The sequence below is a fragment of the Symphalangus syndactylus genome, chromosome 13 (assembly GCF_028878055.3).
Source record: "Symphalangus syndactylus isolate Jambi chromosome 13, NHGRI_mSymSyn1-v2.1_pri, whole genome shotgun sequence".
Lineage (NCBI taxonomy): Eukaryota > Metazoa > Chordata > Mammalia > Primates > Hylobatidae > Symphalangus > Symphalangus syndactylus.
Genome location: NC_072435.2, coordinates 22,253,024 through 22,276,601, shown reverse-complemented (window position 1 = coordinate 22,276,601; position 23,578 = coordinate 22,253,024). Strand labels below are relative to the sequence as shown.

The following is a 23,578-nucleotide window of genomic DNA, read 5'->3' as shown; positions in this document are numbered from 1 at the left end:
CTCGCTGGCTCATGCCTGTAATCCCAGCACTTTGGGAGGCTGAGGCAGTCAGATCAGGAGGTCAGGAGATCGAGACCATCCTGGCTAACAGGTGAAACCCCGTCTCTACTAAAAATACAAAAAAATTAGCCAGGCATGGTGGCACGTGCCTGTAGTCCCAGCTACTCGGGAGGCTGAGGCAGGAGAATGGCATGAACCTGGGAGGTGGAGCTTGCAGTGAGCTGAGATTGCGCCACTGCACTCCAGCCTGGGTGACAGAGCAAGGCTCCGTCTCAAAAAAAAAAGTTTCAGTTAGTATTTTTTGCTGATATCATAGTTGCATTTTTTTATTTCCTCAAAATTCCCAGCTTCTGTGATGCTCTTTGTCACTGACAACTTTGGTCAGACAATTAAATGAAGCAATTGAAGGGCATAACAGGATTTTGGAAGGGATGGTACATGATTGGGAGATAAACTAGAGATAGGAGTTTATAAAATATTTTCAAAGACAGACTGAAGAATAGGAATAAGAGTATGATATTGTGAAATATATATTTGATCTTCCTAACATAGAACTTCTAAAATCTTAGAAACTACAAAGTAAGAGTAAAAACTCATTTTGTATGCTAATGAGTTGACTGATAGCTGGCAACCCCTATAGAGTTTCAGGATGGGGACTGGTTATGGAAAGACCAAGGCATGACTAGAAGGTTGGGACATTCAACCCCACCCCCAACCCTAAGGAGGGGACGGGATTTTAATCAATCATGCCTATGTAATGAAGCCGCTGTAAAACTCCCAAAAGGCAGGGTTTAGAGAGCTTCCACACAGCTGAACATGTGGAGGTTCCTGGAAGGTGCAACACCCTTTTTTCTGTACCTTGCCCTATGCATCTCTTCATCTATATCATTTGTAATATCCCTTATAATAAACTAGTAAACATAAGTGTTTCCTGAGTTCTGTGAGCCACTCTAGCAAAATATCGAACCGCAAAGAGGGGGTGGTGAAAATCCCAATTTGAAGCTGGTGAGGTCAGATGCTCCAGAGGCTGGACTTGTGACTAGTGGGAAGGGGGAGGCAGGCTTGGGGACTGAGCCCTCAGCGAATGGTGTCTGACCCATCTCCAAGTAGACAGCGTCGGAATTGAACTGGAGGACACCCAGCTGGCGTCCGCTGCAGAACTCACTGAACTCATTGCTTGCTTGGGATGTGTGGGAAACTCCCATATATTTGGTCAGAGAAGTCTTCTGTTATGATTAGTTGTCGTTGAGATAACAGAAAAAAAAGTGCACCTTGTGTTTTTTCCCTATTCAGAGGGCATAACTGAAAGAATGAAGAACTGAAAGAATGATCTTAATACTCTGCTTCGCTTTTCTTGATAATACGCATTACTTCCCAATATGCATCAGTGTCCTTTATTATTAATTTTTTCCTATTGAATTCCTCCCGCATTAGAATGCTGCTCCATGAGGTGGGGATTTTGTCTGCTTGTTCACTGCTGTGTGCCCAGGGCCTACGACAGTGCCCGACACAGCAGGCGCTCAATAAATGGCGAATGAAAGACAGGGCAAGGCGGAGAGAGAGGAAACAGAAAGGGAAAGAGAAAGCCCGGGCGCCAGAGCGCTTAATCACACGTACATCCTACCGGGCCCCTCTCCAGCTGGCTCAGGCTCCACACTGGTCTTCCAGCTCCCTTTTCTCAGCGCTGGGCTCACAGCCCCACCCGCAGCGCTCGAGCGCGGACGCGGCCACTGCGCGTGCGCCTCACCGCGCTAGCACCCCGGCCTGGCAGCCTTTGGGGACCTGAGTCAGCTGCGCCTGCGCAGTCAGAGAGGGTCCTCCCAGGCCTCGGGTGGAACGGGTGGGGGAGCCTACAGTCAAGCGGCCTGAGAGGGCTCAGCTGGTCCGGGTGGGGTTCTGAAGGCCAGCGGAGGTGGGCTTACTAGGGAAGGGGACGCAGCAGAAACTACCCGCAACTGAGCGGCGGGACCTGCGGCCGGTTGGGACCCTCGACCAACATCCCAGCATCCTCTGCGCCGCGCCGCCCCGGACTCCATTTCCCAGCGGCCCCTGCGGCCTGCCCTAGGGCTGCGGCGCCTTTGTGAGCGCGGCCGGCGGCCAGGATCGAGCCCTGGCCCGGGCCCTGGCCCAGCCCGGCCTCCAAGGACCGCGCCGAGGGAGGTGCCCACCGGAGGGAGGAGGCGGTGAGGAGCGCGGGATGGAGCTGACGCCGGGAGCCGCCATGCCACCATGTGTGGGACCGTGTGTGACAGTGTGTGAGAATGTGTGAGACATTAAGGAACCGTGTGTGACAATGTGTTTGACAGTGTGGAACCGTGAGACCATGTGTGACTGTGTGAGAATGTGAGACCGTGTGTGAATATGTGTGTCAGTGTGAGACCATGTGGGACAAATGTGGGACTGTGTGTGACAATATGAGAGTGAGTGTGAGAATGTGTGTGACAGTGTAAGACCGTTGCCCCTGTGTATGCGGGAGCCTTTGACAGTATATGGGACTGTGTGACACTGTATGTGTTTAAGACCACATCACCATGTGTGAGACTGGGAATATGTGACAGTGTTAAACTGTCATTATGTGTAGACCACGTGTGAACAGTGTGTAAGACCATGTCACTGTGTGTGTGACCTGTGTGTGTGGGCTAATGTAAGACTGTGTGACAGCGTGTGTGACTTTGTGAACAGAGCTTGACCGGGTGTGTAGGATTAGGTGAGACTGTGACAGTATGTGAGACCATGTCACCGTGTGTGAGGCTATGTGTGGTTGTGTATGGTGTGTGGCTGTTGATGTGGGACCACGTGAAACTGCGACAGAATTTGTGTGACAGTGTGTGAGACTGTGTCACTGTATGTGAAACTGTATGTGAACAGAGTTTTTGTTGTTGGACTGAAATTGTATGTGACAGTGTTTGAGACTGTGTCACTGTATGTGAAACTGTAGAGTTTTTGTTGTTGGACTGAAATTGTGTGTGACAGTGTTTGAGACTGTGTCACTGTATGTGAACAGAGTTTTTGTTGTTGGACTGAAATTGTGTGTGACAGTGTTTGAGACTGTGTCACTGTATGTGAACAGAGTTTTTGTTGTTGGACTGAAATTGTATGTGACAGTGTGTGAGACTGTGTCACTGTATGTGAACAGAGTTTTTGTTGTTGGACTGAAATTGTGTGTGACAGTGTTTGAGACTGTGCATGACAGTGTGATTATGTGAGACTGAGGGAGATTGTGTGACTTAGCGCTGTATGTCATCCCGACAGTGAGTGTGACAATGTGATCAGAATGGCCTTATATGACCCATTGTGAGAGCAGGGTGGGTTACAATGTGGGGGCATGTCCATAGCTTGCCAGGGGAGGTGCCAGAATGAGAAACTGTGTGGTTTGTTGTCTGTGATTTGTGTGGGCAGGAAGCTGTGTGGGTGCTTGGAGATGCTGGTGTGCTCTGGGGTTTGGGAGACTGCTGTTGTGGTGGAGAGACAGAGAGATTGAGATAAAAGGGAAAAGATGGAGAAAGGGAGAGGGGACGAGAGCTGGAAAGGGAGAGACAGACAGGAGCCTCAGCCTTAAGCCTGAAAAGCTGACCACGCTGGCTGCTTGTCCTCTGGCACAGTAGTTTTTCCATCCCTCTCAGTCTCTGGGGGCATGTGAGGAATGTAAAAGGAAAAAGGAATGGGAGACCTACCATGTGCTGTTTATGAAAACAAATGACAGAAAGATGAAAATTTATTTAAGAAAGGATGCACCAAGCACTGTGCTCAATGCTTTATGTAGATCATTTCAGAATCCTCCCAACAATTGATAGGGAATAGCTACCATTTCACTGATAGAGAAACAGGTTTGCAGTGGTTACCTAACTTGCCAGAGGTTGTATAGGTAGCATGTGGTGGTTTGGCTGTTTTGAGACCAGGTGTTCTGATCCTTAAGCCTAGTGGTTCTTACCACTAAGTTATGCCGCTTCTTAGGTAATGGCTTTATTCTTCAAGGCAGTGAGGTCTGGTGGACAAGAATTCATGATAGGGGGTTTGGATGACTGTTTATGCATAGCCTGCCCCTCCCTCCCTCTCTCCTTCTTTCTCTCGGAGGAGATTGCCCAGAAAAGTCAAGAGATTAGTTTTCAGTTGTGGGTCGTCTTAAGCCAGGACCTGAAGTAGGCCGTCTTGACTCTGACTGAGTGTCCACCACACCACATGGACCCTCTGATACTCACTCTGTGTATAGAGATGCTTTCTCTGAGAAATTTCAGTTTGTAGCTTTATCTGTCATCCTTGCAGAAAGGATGGGGACATATTTCCTTTCAACATCATGATCGGGTGGAAAGAATTAAAAGTTAGACCTGGTTTCCAGTTTGGCTTAATTACTTATTACCATGATGCCTTGAATAATTACTCTGATGAAGAGCCTTCATGTGTGAAAGAGGGGGAAATCCTTGCTTGGTAATGCCATTCTGTAATTGCTGTTTTTGTTTTAAATGATAAATGGGGAGGTAACTTAAGCACAGAACATGTATGTTGTATTCTTTTTTTTTTTGAGACAGAGTCTCGCTCTGTTGCCCAGGCTGGAGTGCAGTGGCGTGATCTCGGCTTACTACAAGCTCCGCCTCCTGGGTTCACGCCATTCTCCTGCCTCAGCCTCCTGAGTAGCTGGGACTATAGGCGCCCACCACCACACCTGGCTAATTTTGTGTATTTTTTAGTGGAGACAGGGTTTCCCCATGTTAGCCAGGATGGTCTTGATCTCCTGACCTCGTGATCCACCCACCTCGGCCTCCCAAAGTGCTGGGATTACAGGCATGAGCCACCACACCTGGCCCGTATGTTGTATTCTTAAGATCCAAAGCATGTGGGAAAAAGAATTGTAAATTTAGATATAAATGACTTGCTCAGTGATACCTCTAATTTACTCCTGAGGTTGGGGAAGGAAGGAGAAAGGGAAGGAAAGGTTTCTAGGCTGATGATACTGAGAGCTGCAGGGCAGGCCTGGCATTTTATGGTTTCTTTTCCTTCTCCAGCTCCACTTTCTCAGGATACTGTCCCTCTCCCAGAAAGGAGCTGAAGGAGTAGGACAGAAGAACTGTCAAATTCTGGAATCCTTAAAGCCATGTCCAAGGTAAGGAAGCATTTGTTCTCTCTTCCCTAAAATGCCGTCTTATTTTTTAGATTATATGAACATTTTGTTTTTTTTCCAAAATTCTGCAACCCAACAAGGTCCCATTCATCCAGTGACTTGTTCCTCATATCTTGCTTTCCAGTAAAAGTCTCCAAAAGCCTAGTTATCTTTTTTTCCACAGCCAGCATTTTTATCTTCACTCAAGAAATAGTTCAGCACCTCCTCTGGGTTTAGTGTCTGTTAGAAGCTGTCACGATGCAAAAATACACTCATTGGCATATGTAAGCCTTCATTGTAGTAAGTTGATTCATTGAGAGAGACTGAGGTGTATGTTCAGATGTAACCACTAGCATAAATAAAGCTTTTCCATAGACCTAGGTTTGAAAAGAAGGCAAGACAGGAGGGTTATCAGGTGATCTTAGTCACAGAACAGGGCAAAGTCTCTTGATCAAAGTGATTTTGAGGAGTGAGATGTGTTGAGTCTTGAATATTGAAGTGTGGGTCAGCTAGGGCAGGGATTTTTCCAGACACTCCATGGGTTTCGAAGAATAGTATTCCAGGGAATAATGAGGTACCATTTTAGGGACATTCTGAGTGTCCACAGCTATGTTATTCTAGGTCATCCAGTTAAGATTAGTGGAATTAATATGTAAAAAATAGCAGAACTATTTTTTTGAAAAACAGTAATGGGAGAGCACTTGAATCTACATTAAAATAAAAGCTGTATATGTCTATAATAATGAAAACAGTAGATAGTGTGGAATGGAGCCAGAAGAAACATATAATGTTAAGAAACAAATCCAAGTGTAAGAATTCCATAAGAATGGAAATATTCATTCACTGAACATATAGTTATTAAAGGCCTTGTGCTAAGTGCTGTGATAAATAAAAATAAATAAAAATAAAGACCTTGTGCTAAGTGCTGTGATAAATAGGCCCTGTCTTTGTCTTCATAGAATTTAATGTATACTAGTTTATTATATGATGTACTGATATTATTTTAAATCAGTGGGAAAGTGATGGATTATTCATGTAGTTAAAAAAAATTTACACTTAGAGAAAAATACATAGAGGTTAAATACATTATATAGGTTAAATATATATAAATACAAACCTCTAGGTTAAAATATGGAAAATGGAGAAGGAGTAAGGTGGGGCAGATGCAGAAATCAACTAGTACAGTACTTTCCAATAGAACTTTCTGTGATGATGACAATAGAAATGTTCTATATCTGCAGTGTTTAATATAGTAGCCACTAGCCAGATATGGCTACAAAGACTTGTATATACTAGCATGACTGAGAAACTGAATTTTTAATGTTAATTGATTTAAATTTAGCTGTATGTAGCTAGTAGCTAGTGTATTAGACAGCACAGTCTTAGGCTTATAAAACAGTAAAGCCAGGAAGATAATTATGGGTGATCTTGTCCAAGTTTCTCATTCTACAGATGAAGAAAAAGAGGCCAGGGGAAGAAAGTGACATGTCCACATAACCAGTTAGTGACTGAGTCAGATGTAAGAAGTTGTAATAAAAATTGAGGGTCAGTAATGATGATGATGATGAGTGATGATATGAAGAGGGTGGTAGAAAATGATGAGGGACACTGTAGCAAGACTGTGATGGGGCTCGTTATTTCACTCCCATGCGCAGAACGTTCATTGCCTTACTATCTTACTTGGAATGAAATCCAGTGTCCTAACCATGGCCTGTAAGGCCCTTTGTGCTTCAGGTCCTGGCTTTCCTAGACCTCATTTTCTACAAGTATTTACCTCCCTTCATTTTAATCACAGTTGTGAATTTGCTGTCCCTGAGACTTACTGTGCTTTTTCTTGTCTCTGGACTTTTGCATTTGCTTCCCTGTCCCCCTACATGTTGACATAGCTTGCTCTCCCATTTCATTCAGATTGTTGTTCAAACCTTACCTCTTCATTTACACTTACCTTGACCATATTATCTACAATAAACACCCTATCACTCTTAATACCCCTTTACCTTCTTTTGTTTTTTGTCACATATGTCACTACCTGACATGTATGACCTTATGTTTAATGTTTTTCTCCTTTGTTAGAATATTAAGAGGAGGAACTTTGTTTTGTTCACCTTTGTATTCCTGACTCTTAGAATAGTGCCTGGTTGGTAACAGGCATTCAGATGAATTCCTCATCTGTGAGTGAGACCAGGATAGCTAGAGCTAACCACCTCTTCTTTCCTGCTACTGATTTGGTAACAGAAGAAACAAAAAGCTGAAAGTATGATGTATAGAATAGATGGAACCATTAGCCCAAATGCTGTTTCCAGGACCCCACCCCAGACCTCCTGAATCATGGTCTCTTGGTGGCACCTAAGAAAACACATTTTTATTGGGTTTCCTAGGATGATGATTATTTTTTTTTGAGATGGGGTTTCACTATGTTGCCCAGGCTAGTTTTGAACTTCTGGCCTCCGGCTGTCTTCCTGCCTCAGCCTCCCAAGTAGCCAAGTAGCTAGGTTACAGGTATCCAGGATGATTTTAATGCATGGTTTTTGAGAACCTCTGCCTTTAAAGATTATATTTAAAGTATGCCTCTTGTAAGCAGCATATAATTGGCTAGTTTTAAAAAAGCTAGCCTGGGCCGGGCGCAGTGGCTCACGCTTGTAATCCCAGCACTTTGGGAGGCTGAGGCGGGCGGATCACGAGGTCAGGAGATCAAGACCATGGTGAAACCCCATCTCTACTAAAAATACAAAAAATTAGCCAGGCGTGGTGGCGGGCGCCTGTAGTCCCAGCTACTCGGAGAGGCTGAGGCTGGAGAATGGCGTGAACCCGGGAGGTGGAGCTTGCAGTGAGCAGAGATGGCGCCACTGCACTCCAGCCTGGGCGACAGAGTGAGACTCCGTCTCAAAAAAAAAAAAAAAAAGCTAGCCTGATAATTTTAATCTTTTAGTGTTTATTACAGATTTAATGTAATACTTATAGATATGTGTTTAAAGCTACTGTATTTCTGTTTGTTTTCCATTTATCCCATCTGTTCTTTTTTCCTTTGTTTCTCTTTTTTTGCTTTTTTTGGTTAAGTCAGGTATTTTTCCTTATTATTTTAGTAATTGTACGTAATTTTTATTGTTCTTTTAGTGGCTTTTATAAGATAATATTCATCCATTACTCATATGTAGTAATCCTTCTTTCTTCTGTAATCTTCTTCCTATGATTAGTACCCTTATCACTTCCTGAACAGGATAAGATGCCTATGATGATTTAACTCCACAGTATTCTTATTGCTCTATTTATAGTTACTGCTTTAGAACTCTTAATTTCTTCCTGTGTTTTCATGCTTCCATTTTCCTTCTGTATTACTTCTACCTGAAGAACTCTTCGAGTATGTCTTCGAGTGCAAGCCAACACTTTACTCCTACCCTGAATTGTTTTTTCAATTCAAAGACAATTTGACTATATTGTTGCTGGGTCAAAATAGTGTAATTAAAAAATTTTTTGAGGTTAAGTAATTTTGTGAAATCCTGGTCTCAATGGAGAGACGGACGTCTATGAATCGATTTTAAGAAAATAATTCAAGACCTATGCAACATCATAGTAAAAAAATTAAGATTTATCCGGCTGGGTGTGGTGGCTCATGCCTGTAATCCCAGCACTTTGCGGGGCCAAGGTGGGTGGATCATCTCAGGTCAGCAGTTCAAGACCAGCCTGGCCAACATGGTGAAACCCCATCTCTACTAAAAATACAAAAAAATTAGCTGGGCATGGTGGTGGGCCCCTGTAATCCCAGCTACTTGGGAAGCTGAGGCAGGAGAATTGCTTGAACATGGGAGGTGGAGGTTGCAGTGAGCCAAGATCGCGCCACTGCTCTCCAGCCTGGGCGACAGAGCGAGACTCCATTTCAAAAACACAAACAACAATAACAAAAATTAACATTTACCCAACTGAAAATAAGCATGGGGGTTAGTAAATAAGATAGGGCATAATTATACTCAGCCAATAAAAGTGACATTATCGGTAAATAAAATATATACATAATCATAGACATAAGTATAAGGAACCATTTGAACAGATTATACTAACTATAAATTATAATTGCTTTTAGGAGGTAGGGTGACACGGGAGTAGGCATGGGGTGAAAGACTTCCAATTCTTTAACTTAAAAAGGGAAAAAATTGGCTGGGTAAGGTGGCTCACACCTGTAATCAATCCCAGCATCCTAGCACTTTGGGAGGCCAAGGCAGGAGGATCACTTCAGCCCAGGAGTTTGAGACCAGCTTGGGCAACATAGTGAGACATCATCTGTACCAAAAATAAAAAAAAAATCACCTGCGCCTGGTGATGAGTGCCTGTGGTCCCAGCTGCTTGAGAGGCCAAGGTTGGGAGGATCATTTAAGCCTGACAGGTTGAGACTGCAATCAGCCATGATTGTGACACTGCACTCCAGCCTGGGCGACAGAGCAAGATCCTGTCTCCCAAAAAATAAAATTAAAACAAAGGAGTTGGGGGAAATCACTGAGGGTAGAAATACTGGAAAGTATATTTTAAGTTTCTTTAATGATGGCAAATTTTTTAAATTAAATCTAAATAAATATAAAAAACGTTTACAAGGTATTCATGGTCTCATTGGCTGAGAGGAAAATGTCAGATAGTTAAAACACAATCTATTAGTTCATGTGTGCAGCTAAAAAATGTCTCTTAAGGACTTTGTGTTGCAAAAGCTGCTTCACTAATGTCTGCAGAATAAATGATGTGTGTGGAACACTTTCCTGCACAAAATATTAGAGAGTTTGTGTTGAAGTGTTTGAGTTACAGTAGAATTGATGATTAGCAGTGCCCAGGCCTATCCAGCACAAGTTTAAATTTTTAGACCTGATTCACATTCCATTCCTTCTTTGAAGCGACAAGTCACTTCCTCAGATTTCCTTGTATTAAGAAGTGTTTCAGAGATGGAAGCTTTTTAAGCAGGTGATGCATGTAATTGATATTTCTTGGAGCCATACTTTTGCTTTCTTTATAGATAACCTCCTTAACATTTTTGTGCATTTTTCCGGCAGTAGCAATTAACATTGACTCATTTTTTTTCCGTTAAAAAGGTTTCTAAATAAAATAACTGATGTATTTGAGTATTTCTTCAATAGAAGCATTACTCTGCAAAGAGTCGTATAAGAGTAGGGGTGATGTTCATATTTGACAACCAACAAGGCAAAGGCACACAGCAGAACTTATCCTAGCTGGGATCCTGGAGTTTGCTGCCATGCTGGGCATTAATCTTCAGTTGCTGAATTCCTTATGGAGAAATCTGGCGTGGTCACTAGCAGCACTCAGTGAAGTAGCTGTTTATCAATGAGTGTGGCAATATTTCAGTATTTAAGAAATCAGTATGTTCAGGTATGTACCATTGAATGCCATCTCTACGTCAGCCCAGCTTAAGAGCAGGCTTTGCTCTGTGACATGTCAAAACCAAGATGCATGTGCCTAACCACACAGCAAGCCCTGATAAGGCTTGAGCTGATTTATCTTGTTAGGAAGAAGACCCATTTTTAATTTTTAGGGTGCAAACTAGGTCTTGTTCCATGTTATCTTAAAGATCCTTAATTCAACATTCGGTAGTATTATTTGGGAGCTGTACTGTAACATTTTAAAAACTCTCTTGCTCATCAAACAGGCACGATTGTGTATGTTTCTCTAGTGAGAGCTGTAGGTATTTTTTGATGCATTTCATTATCAGACTTGGAGACATTCACTATTTAGGTAAATTAATAGTGCTTAAATTACTATTATTTTGTCTCATGCAGCATGATTATAAGTTACCAACTATCTTTACAACTTAGTGGGGTTATCAAGAGCTGTTAGGCAATCATTAGTCGCCTCTTACACACAGTCTCAGGAAAATTTTTATTTCCAATGGACATTTGTCCCATATTGAAGTAACTTTTATTGTACTTCTTTGATTCCTTCTTATCAAGTACTGATTATACAGATTCAAACATTTATTGTAATATTACTCTTCTTCTTCTCAAGACATTAGAAGTCATAGTCTTTGAGATCAACTTCATTTTATCTGTGACACATTTTTTCTTGTTTTGATTCAGATACCTTTTTGTTTGTCTGTCTTTAGAAACAGGGTCTCACTATATTGCCCAGGCTGGACTCAAGCATTCCAAGGCAATCCTCCTGCCTCAGCCTCTTGAGTACCTGGGGCTTTAGGCATGCACCACCTCACCTGGCCTGATTCAGATACCTTTTGTAACATCAAGCTGCTGTTCATCTAAACCATATGCCTTCCGTTCATTTAAACCATCTACAGGGGAGGAATTTGTGTAAAACGTTTAAAATTCAACACACACAAGACCTAGGTTGTCATTGTGAAATGTGTAATATGAAATGTAAAAGATACGTGAGATACCTTATGTCATCAGTGAGATGAGATGCATCACTTTGACAGCTGGTTGGCAAATGTTGTCTTTGCCACCAAGCACAAATTCAGTGGCATACTTTCACACATCAGGTGATCTGTCACTCAGCTTCTTGATTGCTCTCTGTTATGGTATACATTTAAGCCATATTTTTGCAAGTCAGTATATAATTTTGTTTACTGTTTCTATTATATATTTAATTTTGGAAAGTCATTATTATAAGCATCAAACATATTTATATATATTTTTATACAACCCTATTGATGTCTCTGGAACATTGACCATTCCATTGTACTGAGTTTGGAAAAATGCCAGATTCAACCATGTACACATTATAAAGCTTAACTCAGCCTGTTTCCTCCTCGAAGCTCTTTACTGCCCCGGTGTATCTGATTTTCCAATATTGAGAAATACTCTGGCATTTAGTATGAATAACATATTTTATACTTGATTTACAGTATTCTGTTGTTTTCCAATTTTGTGTGTGTGATAAATCCTTTCTCTACCAGTAGGATTATCTCTCAAATTGTATACTTTCCATGACAGAGTATCAAAACAAAGCACAAAGAAGTCATCTAGCAATTGCCTGACATGTGTTGCTCAGAACCTAAGATACTGTCAGAAAGTTTTGCTATGTGCAATATTTTTCTCTAAAAGTATAGACAATTTAACTTTTTAACTTAGGCTCATGTGAGGATATGAACACTAGTTGAGCAAGAATGTGTTTATGTCATTTCAGGATTTGGTAACATTTGGGGATGTGGCTGTAAATTTCTCTCAAGAGGAATGGGAATGGCTGAACCCTGCTCAGAGGAATTTGTACAGGAAAGTGATGTTGGAGAACTACAGGAGCTTGGTATCATTGGGTAAGAACATCTCCCCTTAATTCAGAATCTGTACATGGGACTGAGCTCCAATGTAATATTTGGGAAACCTCTGATGTGCTTCACTAAATTTCCCTTTCTTGTGCTTCCCAAAATAGGTTGAATTTGTAGAATTGGCAGCTTCATCTTCCCCATTCTTATTCCTCAGCTCCCTCCCATTATTCTCCCACCTTCTTGATGATGCAGAAACTTGATCTTATTTACAGACCTGCCTAATTCCCCTTTGTTTTTTGTAAGCAGGAGTTTCTGTTTCTAAGCCAGATGTGATCTCATTATTGGAGCAAGGAAAAGAGCCCTGGATGGTGAAGAAGGAGGGAACAAGAGGCCCATGCCCTGGTGAGTGAGAGAGAAATAGGGAGATAGAAGCCATTGCCAGGAAAAGCTCAGCAATTCTGAAAGATTTCAGTTCATAATTGACGTTTCCTGGGTAGCTTTTCTTAAAGACTCAAAGCCTGGGAAGAAATATTGAGGCATCTTTAGCATGAGCTCCTCAATTCTCTCTGTCTATATTCTCTCACAAGTTACAGTCTTCTCTGACAGTAATCTTCTCTGATAACCCATTTTCCTATTGTTGGATCCAAATGTCACAGCATCTCCTTGTCCCTGCCTTTTAGTTTTATACAAGTTGCTTGGTTTCATTTTTTAAAAATCCAGGTGCCTATAATCCCAGCTCTTTGGAAACCAAAGTGGGTGGATCACTTGAGCCCAGGAGTTCGAGACCAGCCTGGGCAACATGGCAAAACTAAAAATACAAAAAAAAAAAAAAAAATTAGCCAGGCCTGGTGGCATGCACCTGTAATCCCATCTACATGGGAGGCTGAGGTGGGAGGATCACCTGAGCCTGTGATCTGAGATCGTGCCACTGCATTCCAGCCTGGGTAACAAAGCAAGAGCCTGTCTAAAAAAAGAAAAGAAAGCCAGTTTTTTTGTTTGTTTGTTTGTTTGTTTTTTCCTTTCTCAGTTACTCATTCCTTTTAGATTGAAGGATTGATACATTTATTTATTTATTTATTTATTTATTTATTTATTCTTTTACCAAGCCTGATTGCCTTTATGTTTTGAGAAGAGGATTCTGCAAAATTCTTGGGATTATTCAGAGGCTTATACACCAGCAAAGAAAAAAGAAAGCCAATTTTATTTTCAAGTCTGGGTAACTAGAAGATGATAACACTTAATAGAAACAATCAGAAGAATAGGTTGATAGGAGGAAAGATGAAAAATTTGGCTGTGGACATAAGAGGGTTATATATATAAGATGAGGAGAGTTCCAAGCAAAGAAATGCAACATGCAACTGGTTTAGAAGATGGGGGCTCATAAAAATAGTCTCATTTAGAGATGTCAGTGTGAATGAATGAGATCACTGGTCTTAAGAGTTTGAGAGATAAAGCCTGATGCTGAGGCCTTTGTGGGGAAGTGAATCTTTGACAACTTTCTCAGTATCCTACATGGTAAATGGCATCTCTATAATTTGTCTTTGGTTTATATATATATATTTTTAGATGAGGTCTTGACCTGTTGCCCAGGCTGGAGTGCAGTGGTGCACTGCAACCTCCACCTCCCAGGTTCAAGCAATTCTCCTGCCTCAGCCACCCAAGTAATTGGGATTACAGGCATGCACCACCACGCCCTGCTAATTTTTCTGTATTTTAAGTAGAGATGGAGTTTCACCATGTTGGCCAGGCTGATCTTGAACTTGTGACCTCAAATGATCTGCCCGCCTGGGCCTCCCAAAGTGCTGGGATTACAGGCATCAGCCACTGCCCCCAGCCTGTCTTTGGTTAAATTTTATGCATTTTAATTTTTCTAGATAATTGTCCTTTTCATTTAGGTTATCCGATTTCATGAATTTGAGCAAAGTAATCTACAATTAGCTTTCTTTCTTTTATATCTATAATGGTTTCCAATTTTAATTTCTTATTTTGTATAACTATTCTTTTTTTAAAAGAATATATTGGTCGGGCGTGGTGGCTTACACCTGTAATCCCAGCACTTTGGGAGGCCGAGGTGGGTGCATCATGAGGTCAGGAGTTCAAGACCAGCCTGGCCAAGATGGTGAAACCCCGCCTCTACTAAAAATACAAAAATTAGCCAGGTGTGGTGGCAGGCTCCTGTAATCCCAGCTACTTGGAAGGCTGAGGCAGAGAATCAACTCAGGAGGTAGAGGTTGCACTGAGCCGAGATCGCACCACTGAACTTTAGCCTGGGAGACAGAGTGAGACTCCATCTCAAAAAAAAAAAAAAAGAATACATTTATTAGGTCACTCTACTCATAAATCAGTTTATTTTTAAAGAACTAGCTTATGGATTTATGTATTAGTATTCTTTTCCAATTTTGTGGTTTTTTTCTGTACTAATTCATAAAATATTTTCTCCTTACTAATTCTTTCCTTCTAATTTTCTTATTTATTTTGATCTCCATAGTGCTGAAACGAGAGCTTAATCTATTAATTTAATTCTTTTATTTAGTAATAAGATTATTAAGGACTATGAATTTTCCTCTAAGTTTATCTTTGTCTATCTCCTGTAGATTCTGATACTTAGTGTTTTTGTTACTGCTGTTCATACTAGATAATCTACCGTAAAAAATTTTTTCTTTCACCCAGAGTTGTTTAAAAGAGAGTTTTCTGGTTTTATTGTATTTGATCAGACAGTATTAAGGAATTATTTACATACAGTAAACTGGATACATATAAATTGTACAGTTTGATGACACTTGCATATACCCATGAAACTGTCACCACAATCAAGACACATTTAGTGTATCACCCCAAAAGATTGCTTGTGTCTCTTTCCATCTATCCTACTCTCCACTCCCATTTCCAAACAAACATGAATCTGATCTGTTATTTTTTATTAATTTGCATCTAAAGTAAATGGAATCATACAGTACATATTTTGTTATAACTGGTTTATTTCACTCAGCATAATGATCTTGAAATTTATCTATATTGTTGCATGTATGAATGCAACATTTCATTTATCCATTCACCTGGTTATGGACATTTGGGTTGTTTCCAGTTTGGGACTATTATAAATAAAGTTGCTATGCAGCTGTCATATACAGGACTTTGTGTGAACATACATTTTTATTTTTGGGGGGTAAATACCTAAGACGGAAGAACTGAGTTATATGATAGGTATATGTTTCACTCTGTTAGAAACTGTCAGTTTTCTGAAGGAATTATACCATTCTTCTAGCAGTGTATGAGACTTCCAGTTAATCCACATTCTTACCAAATCTTGGTATCGTCAGTAGTATTTTTAATTTTAGTCATTCTAAAGGTTGTATTGTGGTTTTAATATGCATTTCTGGAATGACTAATAATGTTGAGCCTCTTTTCATATGCTTACTGGCCATGCATATAACTTTTATGAAATCTTTGTTCAAACATTTTTCCCATGTTTTATTGGATTGTTTATCTTATGAGTTGTAAGAGTTCTGTATATAGTCTTAAAACAAGTTCTTTATCATTTATATGTATTGGCTTATATGTATGCCAATTATGGCTTGCCTTTTTGTTTTTCTGCTGCCACCTCTGTTGGAGGCAAAGTTTGCAATTTTTGTAAAATCCAATTTATTAATTTGTCTTGGTTGGTGCTTCTTATATCTAAGAAATTCTTGCTACTCTCAGATCACAAAGATATTTTTCTAGGAGTTTTAAAGTTTTAGCATTTATATTTAGCTCTGTGAATGATTTTGAGTTAATTTATGTGTCTTGTGTGAGGTAAAGGTTGAGGTTCATTTTTTTTTCCATATGGATATACAGTTGCCCCAAGACCCTTTGTTAGGAAAAACTTTCCCTTCCTAATTGTATCACCTTGCTACTTTTCCTGATCATCACTTGACCACATATGTGTGGGTATAGTTCTGGAATGTCTTCTGTTCCATTGATCTATATGTCTATCATCTCACCAGTTCCATACTGCCTTGATTACTGTAGCTTTGTAGTAAGTTTTGATATCAGATAGTGCAATTTGTAAAATTGCCTTGACTGTTTTAGATCATTTGCATTTCATATAAATTTTAGAATGAAGTTGGGAATTTCTGCTCAAAAAACTTAAGATTTTTGTTGGGATTACATTGATTCTGTATATCAATTGAAAAAAACTGACCTCTTAACATTGAGTCTTCTAATATAAGTATGGTTTATTAAGCCATTTATTAGTCTTTAAAAATGTCTTCAAGTTGGGTGTGATGGTGTGCACTGGTAATCTCAGCTACTTGGGAGGCTGAGTTGGAAGGATTTTTTGAGTCCAGGACTTGGAGACTAGCCTGGACAACATAGCAAGACTCTGTCTGAAAAAGAAAAAGGAAAAATAATAAAATTTATCTTAAGAATATTTTGCAGTATCCAGTATAGTGGTACTCTGTTAAATTTTTTTCCTAAGTCTTTAATAGTTTTTTGAGTGCTATAATAAATAGAATTTTTTAACAATTCAGTTTTCTAATAGTTTGCCACCAGTAGGCAGAAATGTAAATTGATTTTTATATTAGCTTTACATCTTATGACCTTGCTAGATTCATTTAATAGTTGCCCTCACAGTTATTTTGTAGGTCCATGAGGATTTTTCGGATGGACAATCCTGCTATCTACAAATACGGTTTTTTTTTTCCTTCTGATCCTTACACCTTATTTTTCTTGATATATTGCAATGGCTAGGACCTCCTATTTAATGTGTAATTGAAGGGGTAAGAGGAAATGTACTTGGGCTGTTCCAGTCTTATGGGGAAATGTATTCTGTCTTTTACTATTAAGTCAGTGTAAGCTGTAAGTTTTTCTTAGATGTCCTTGATCAGTTTGAAAACGTTACTTTCTATTCCTGGTTTGCTGATAATTTTTATAATAAATAGATCAGATACTATTTCTACATCTGTTGAAATGATCATGTGATTTTTTTTCTTTAACCTTTTAATATGGTGAATTACACTGATTGATTTTCAAATGTGAAACCAATCTTGCACTTTTGGGATAAACTCTACTTGGTCAAGATGATGCTGTTCATATTTTCCTGGATTTGATTTGCACAGTTTTATTAAAGATTTTGCCTTATGTACGTGTGCTACATTGGTCTGCAGTTTTTCTTTTCTTTTTTTTTTTTTTAGACAGAGTCTTGCTCTGTCACTAGGCTAGAGTGCACTGGCTCAATCTCGGCTCACTGCAACCTCCACCTCCCGGGTTCAAGCGATTCTCCTGCCTCAGCCTCCCAAGTAGCTGGGACTACAGGCATGCGCCACCATGCCCAGCTAATTTTTGTATTTTTAGTAGAGACGGGGTTTCATCAGGTTGACCAGGATGGTCTCGATTCTTGTCCTCGTGATCCACCCGCCTCGGCCTCCCAAAGTGCTGGGATTACAGGTGTGAGCCACCGTACTGTGCCCGGCCTGCAGGTTTACTTTCTTATAATTTTTTTATCTGGTTTTGGTATCACAATAATACTGGCCTTATAAAACCAAGTTGGAAAGTGTTTATCTTTCTCTATTTTCCGACAGTTTGGATAAAATGATATTCTTCTTTAAATATTTGATAGAATTCACCAATGAAGACATCTGGGCCTGAAGTATTTTTTACATAACAGCTTTAATGGATATAGGGTTAATCAGGTTATCTGATTTTTGTTGAATCAGCTTTGGTAGGCTGTGTCTTTCAAGAGATTTCTGTGTTTCACCTGAGTTTTTCAATTTATTAACTTTTTAAAAAACAGCTGTAGGCTATGTAATGATAACTCCTCTGGTGTTGCTGATATCTGTTCATTTTTTCTTGATAACTGATGTTTTAAAAGAACCTACTTTTGGCCAGGCACGGTGGCTCACGCTTGTAATCCCAGCACTTTGGGAGGCCGAGGTGGGCGGATCACAAGGTCAGGAGATCGAGACCACGGTGAAACCCCATCTCTACTAAAAATACAAAAAAAAAAAAAAAATTAGCCGGGCGTGGTGGCGGGCGCCTGTAGTCCCAGCTACTCGGAGAGGCTGAGGCAGGAGAATGGCGTGAACCCGGGAGGCGGAGCTTGCAGTGAGCCGAGATTGCGCCACTGCACTCCAGCCTGGGCGACAGAGCGAGACTCTGTCTCAAAAAAAAAAAAAAAGAACCTACTTTTGTTTTATTTCCTCTGTTGTTGTTTTTCTATATTGTTAATTTTCTTTCTTAACTTTTTCTTCTACTTTCCTTAAGTTTACTTTGGTCTTCCTCACTTCTTGAGGTGACATCTTAGATTATTGATTTTTAGACTTTTAGTTGTTTTCTAATACAAGCATTTGAAAACTGTAGATTTTTCCTTTAAGTACTATTTTAGCTGTATCTCACAGATTTTGATATGTTGTACTGTCATTATCAACCAAGATATTTTCTAATTTCTCTTGTATACTCTGACCCATGATTTATATAGAAATGTGTTTAGTTCTCAGATGTTTGGAGTTGACTAGGTATTATTGATTTAAAAATCAATAACCTCTAACCTCTGTTGAGGTTAGAGAGCATACTCATCTTGGTTTTGGTACTTTGGGATTTATGGAGACTTGGTTTATGCCCCAGAATATAGTCTATCTTATTTACTGAACACATTGTGTGCACTCGAATACATGTTGTACAAGTGTTAGGTGTAGTGTTGTATAAATATAAATTAGATCAAAGTAGTTAACCCTGTTGAGATCCTCTTTGTTACTATTTTTTCCCAGTTTTTTCAGTTTCTGAGCAAAGCATGTGTTAGTTGCCTATCATGACTATAGGATTACCTATTTCTTACTCTTTCAGTTTTTGTTTTATGTATTTTGAGGCTTTATATTAGGTGCACACACATTAAAGATTATTTCTTTCTGATGAATTGATCCTTTTATTACTATATGTATCTATCTTTGGTAATACTCAGTTTTAAAGTCTATTTTATCTGACATGAATATAGTCAGTCTAGCCTTATGCTTACTGTTTGCATGTTACATCTTTCTTTATCTGTATTATTAATGTATTCTTATATGTAATGTGAGGGTTCTATAAACAGCATATAATTGTGTCTTTCGTTTTGTTGATTCCTATAAGTTCTGCCTTTTAACTGAATAAGGAGTTCATTAATATTTAATTATTTATATAATTTGAGTTGAGTCTACTATTGTTTTCTCTTTAATATTTCTCATTAAAAAATATTTGCTCATCTCTATCTTCTTTTGGGATGTTTGAATATTTTTTATAATTCCATTTTATTTTATTTGCTGGCTTGTTGTACCTTTTTATATTATGCTTCCAGTGGGTGCTATAGTGCAGTGATGCTCAGAATGTCATCTTGAGACCAGCAGCACCACCTGTGAATTTATTAGAAACAAAGATTCTCAGCCCTCAACCTCCACTAACTCAATCAAAAACTCTGTGCGTGGGGTATAGCAATCTGTAGTTTAGCAAGTTTATCTAATTCTGATACACTCTAAAATGTAAGAATCATGCCTGTAACGATTATAATATCCATCCTTAACTTTTCAGCCTAATGAGAATTAGTATTCATCAATGACTATACCTATGTTTTTACTTATTATAGTTTTATCAACTTAATTCTGGGTTTAATTAGATCATTGCTCCTTGGCAGTCATTTCATATTTCTTTTTTGACCCATGAGTCTTCAGAATTTAATCTTCATGTTGACTTTCTATAGGGCATTCATGGGTGTGATTTGCAACTGTTTAGAGAGGAAAGTGGAATTTGGAAGGGCACTGAGGCAGCACAGCAGGAATTAGCAGCCTCAATTTAAGTATGTTGCTTTCAGATTCTTTTCCTTCCAAATATCTATCCACTATAATATTTAAGTTTAGTGGTAATATTCCATTTGGTTTCAGATATTTACCCCATTCATGCAAGTATGTCATTCTAATAAGAGGATGAATTAGTGTGGTGTTTTATGTATTATTGATTCAGTATTTATTCCAAAGATACTAAGCACCTTCTATCTGTCCAGGCTATTTTAGGCAATGGGTGTTCAAGGGTGAGAAAAAAAGTTCCTGCACATGAATGTTTACATTCTAATAAGAAGAGAGTAAGTTAACATGTAATATGATATTAAATAAGTTAAGTGCTATGAAGTGCAAAGCAGGAGGAAAGAGAAACATAAGAGTGTGGAATACTTCATATTGGATGTTCGGCAAAGGCCATACTGAAGAGGTAATATGTGAACAGAACCTCAAGTGAAGAAGTGCAATGAGAGAAGGGATCAAGCAGATATCTGTGGAAAGTGCTTTTCAGGCAGAGAAGCAGCAAGTCTGGTGTTCCTAAAGTGGAAATAAAGTGAATTCCCATATGACTGAAGTGGAGTAAGCAAGCAAGAGAGTAGTAGAAGATCAGATCAGAGAACACCAGGTCATGTAGAGTTTCATAAACCAGGGTAGGAATTTTCATTTTATTCTAAATGTAGTAAGAAACTACAGGAAAATCTTAAGCAGAAAAATGAAGTGATCTGATTTGGAACTGGACAGGGGAAGGCAGATTAAGTTCTGTGCTAGGTTAGTAAGACCAAGCAGTTTGATACAAAACTACTGTTATATGAAGGCATCTTAGCTGCACGGATCAATTGAAAGTTTACATATGGTTGGAATTTGTTACATAGAAAATGATTTTCAGGAAGACTTTTTTCTAACTACAGATGTTTACCCATAGAGTTTTATGAACAATATGAACAACCATAAAGTTTTACATGTATCCTAATAAGGATATTAATACTGCCTAGTGTTTTTAGGCCTGGGATTCCAATGGAGTTTTTAATCATATTAACATCATAAAACTGGCTTATTAAAGATAACTTAGCTTGAATGCAGGATAACCTATGACAAGAGAGGAAAAGTGTTTGAAGTCTGTTATTAACTTAGATATAAAAAGATGATTATGATTTTTAGAATACCACCTTCATTGTTTTGTTCTTATACTTAACTTACTGGTTGTCAATGATTATTTCCTTAATCAAGTCTCTTAAGTTATTATTATTATAATGTCATTATTTTAGAATGCATTATAAGCTTTTAAATCCTTTAACTTATGTATTTTATTCACATGTTTTTGTTTTAGAAGTTTCTTCTAGTGAATTAAATACAAAAGACATTTGTTTCTTGATATCTTTTAGATTGGGAGTATGTATTTAAAAACAGTGAATTTTCATCAAAGCAAGAGACATATGAAGAATCATCCAAAGTTGTGACAGTTGGAGCAAGACATCTTAGTTATAGCCTTGACTATCCCAGTTTGAGAGAAGACTGTCAAAGTGAGGACTGGTATAAGAACCAGCTGGGAAGTCAAGAGATACATCTTAGTCAATTAATCATCACTCATAAAGAAATCCTTCCGGAAGTTCAAAATAAAGAATATAACAAATCTTGGCAAACATTCCACCAGGATACAATCTTTGATATACAACAGAGTTTTCCCACCAAAGAAAAAGCACATAAGCATGAACCACAAAAGAAGAGTTACCGGAAAAAATCTGTTGAAATGAAACATAGGAAAGTCTATGTAGAAAAGAAACTTTTGAAATGTAATGATTGTGAGAAAGTCTTCAACCAGAGCTCATCCCTTACTCTTCATCAGAGAATTCATACTGGAGAGAAACCCTATGCATGTGTTGAATGTGGGAAAACGTTCAGCCAGAGTGCAAACTTGGCGCAACATAAGAGAATACATACTGGGGAGAAACCCTATGAATGTAAAGAATGTAGGAAAGCCTTCAGCCAGAATGCACACCTGGCCCAACATCAGAGAGTTCATACTGGAGAGAAACCTTATGAGTGTAAAGAATGTAAAAAAGCCTTCAGCCAGATTGCACACCTGACTCAGCATCAGAGAGTTCATACTGGAGAGAGACCTTTTGAATGTATTGAATGTGGAAAGGCCTTTAGTAATGGTTCATTTCTTGCTCAGCATCAGAGGATTCATACAGGAGAGAAACCTTATGTGTGTAATGTGTGTGGGAAAGCCTTTAGCCATCGTGGATACCTAATTGTACATCAGAGAATTCATACTGGAGAGAGACCCTATGAATGTAAGGAATGTAGGAAAGCCTTCAGCCAGTATGCACACCTTGCTCAACATCAGAGAGTTCATACTGGAGAAAAACCTTATGAATGTAAAGTATGTAGGAAAGCCTTCAGCCAAATTGCATACCTTGATCAACATCAGAGGGTTCATACTGGAGAGAAACCCTATGAATGTATTGAATGTGGGAAGGCCTTTAGCAATAGTTCATCACTTGCACAACATCAGAGAAGTCATACTGGAGAAAAACCTTATATGTGTAAGGAATGTAGGAAAACATTTAGCCAGAATGCAGGCCTTGCTCAACATCAGAGAATTCATACTGGAGAGAAACCTTATGAATGTAATGTTTGTGGGAAAGCCTTTAGCTATAGTGGATCTCTTACTCTACATCAGAGAATTCATACTGGAGAGAGACCCTATGAATGTAAAGATTGCAGGAAATCTTTCAGGCAGCGTGCACATCTTGCTCATCATGAGAGAATTCATACTATGGAGTCATTCTTGACTCTTTCCTCTCCCTCACCCTCCACATCAAATCAGTTGCCAAGACCTGTAGGTTTCATCTCCTGAATATGTCTGGAATCCTCCTCTTTAATCCATTTCCATTCCATCATCCTTGTCCAATGCACATTAATATATTTGACATGGGATACTCGAGTAGCTTTCTAATTGGTCTCCTTGTATTCACCATTGTCTCTGTGTCAGCTGTCCACATTGCAACCAAATTTGTATTTTAAAAAATATGTTTAATCTCATTTCTCCCTCATTAAAATTCCTCAGTGGCATCCCATGGTTTTTAAGTTAAAGCACACATTCTTCAAAATAGCCTAAAAACCTAGCCTCTAACACCTTGTTCCAGGCTACCTTCCAAAGTTCATACCTTCTGTCACTATCCGTGTCATTCTCTGAATACTTATCCAGGATTAAGATACATATTCCAGGATCAAAAAGACCTGGGTTCCAATCTTTGCACTTCCATTTTCTGCCCTTTAATTTGGGGGCAGCATTTTGTGCTTTGTAAGCTTCAGTCTTATTTATAGTGTGGGAATAATAATGGTTCTACCTCAAGAGTTAATAGAAGAATGAAATAATGCATGTAAATTGCTCAGCAGCGTGCCTAGCATAATTACTCAAACATTAAAGTAAAAAGATAACCATACTATACATAGAAAGCCAATCATCTCAGCCGTGATTATCTCAGAAAT

General features: G+C 39.2%; 1 protein-coding gene across 5 annotated transcripts; it reads left to right on the top strand.

Moving 5' to 3' along the window:
* The first annotated feature begins 1,609 nt into the window (after positions 1 to 1,609).
* On the top strand, positions 1,610 to 23,158 carry ZNF583 (zinc finger protein 583). Of its 5 annotated transcripts, none has more exons than XM_055239989.2 (5): positions 1,610 to 2,183; positions 5,001 to 5,098; positions 12,227 to 12,353; positions 12,612 to 12,707; positions 21,466 to 23,158. In XM_055239989.2, exons 2-5 carry the CDS (start codon positions 5,090 to 5,092, stop codon positions 22,941 to 22,943), a joined length of 1,710 nt encoding a protein of 569 aa, XP_055095964.1. In that variant the 5' UTR covers positions 1,610 to 2,183; positions 5,001 to 5,089; the 3' UTR covers positions 22,944 to 23,158. The 5 variants fall into 5 exon arrangements, with proteins under 5 accessions (XP_055095964.1, XP_055095962.1, XP_063471403.1 ...); XM_055239987.2 differs by having other exon boundaries at positions 1,934 to 2,183; positions 12,609 to 12,707; XM_063615333.1 differs by having other exon boundaries at positions 1,934 to 2,231; positions 12,609 to 12,707.
* Positions 23,159 to 23,578: the final 420 nt, after the last annotated feature.

Coding starts and splice junctions, on each gene's coding strand:
- ZNF583 (XM_055239987.2), top strand. Junction 12,354..12,608: donor CAGGAGCTTGGTATCATTGG/GTAAGAACATCT, acceptor GTTTTTTGTAAG/CAGGAGTTTCTGTTTCTAAG. Junction 12,708..21,465: donor AACAAGAGGCCCATGCCCTG/GTGAGTGAGAGA, acceptor GATATCTTTTAG/ATTGGGAGTATGTATTTAAA.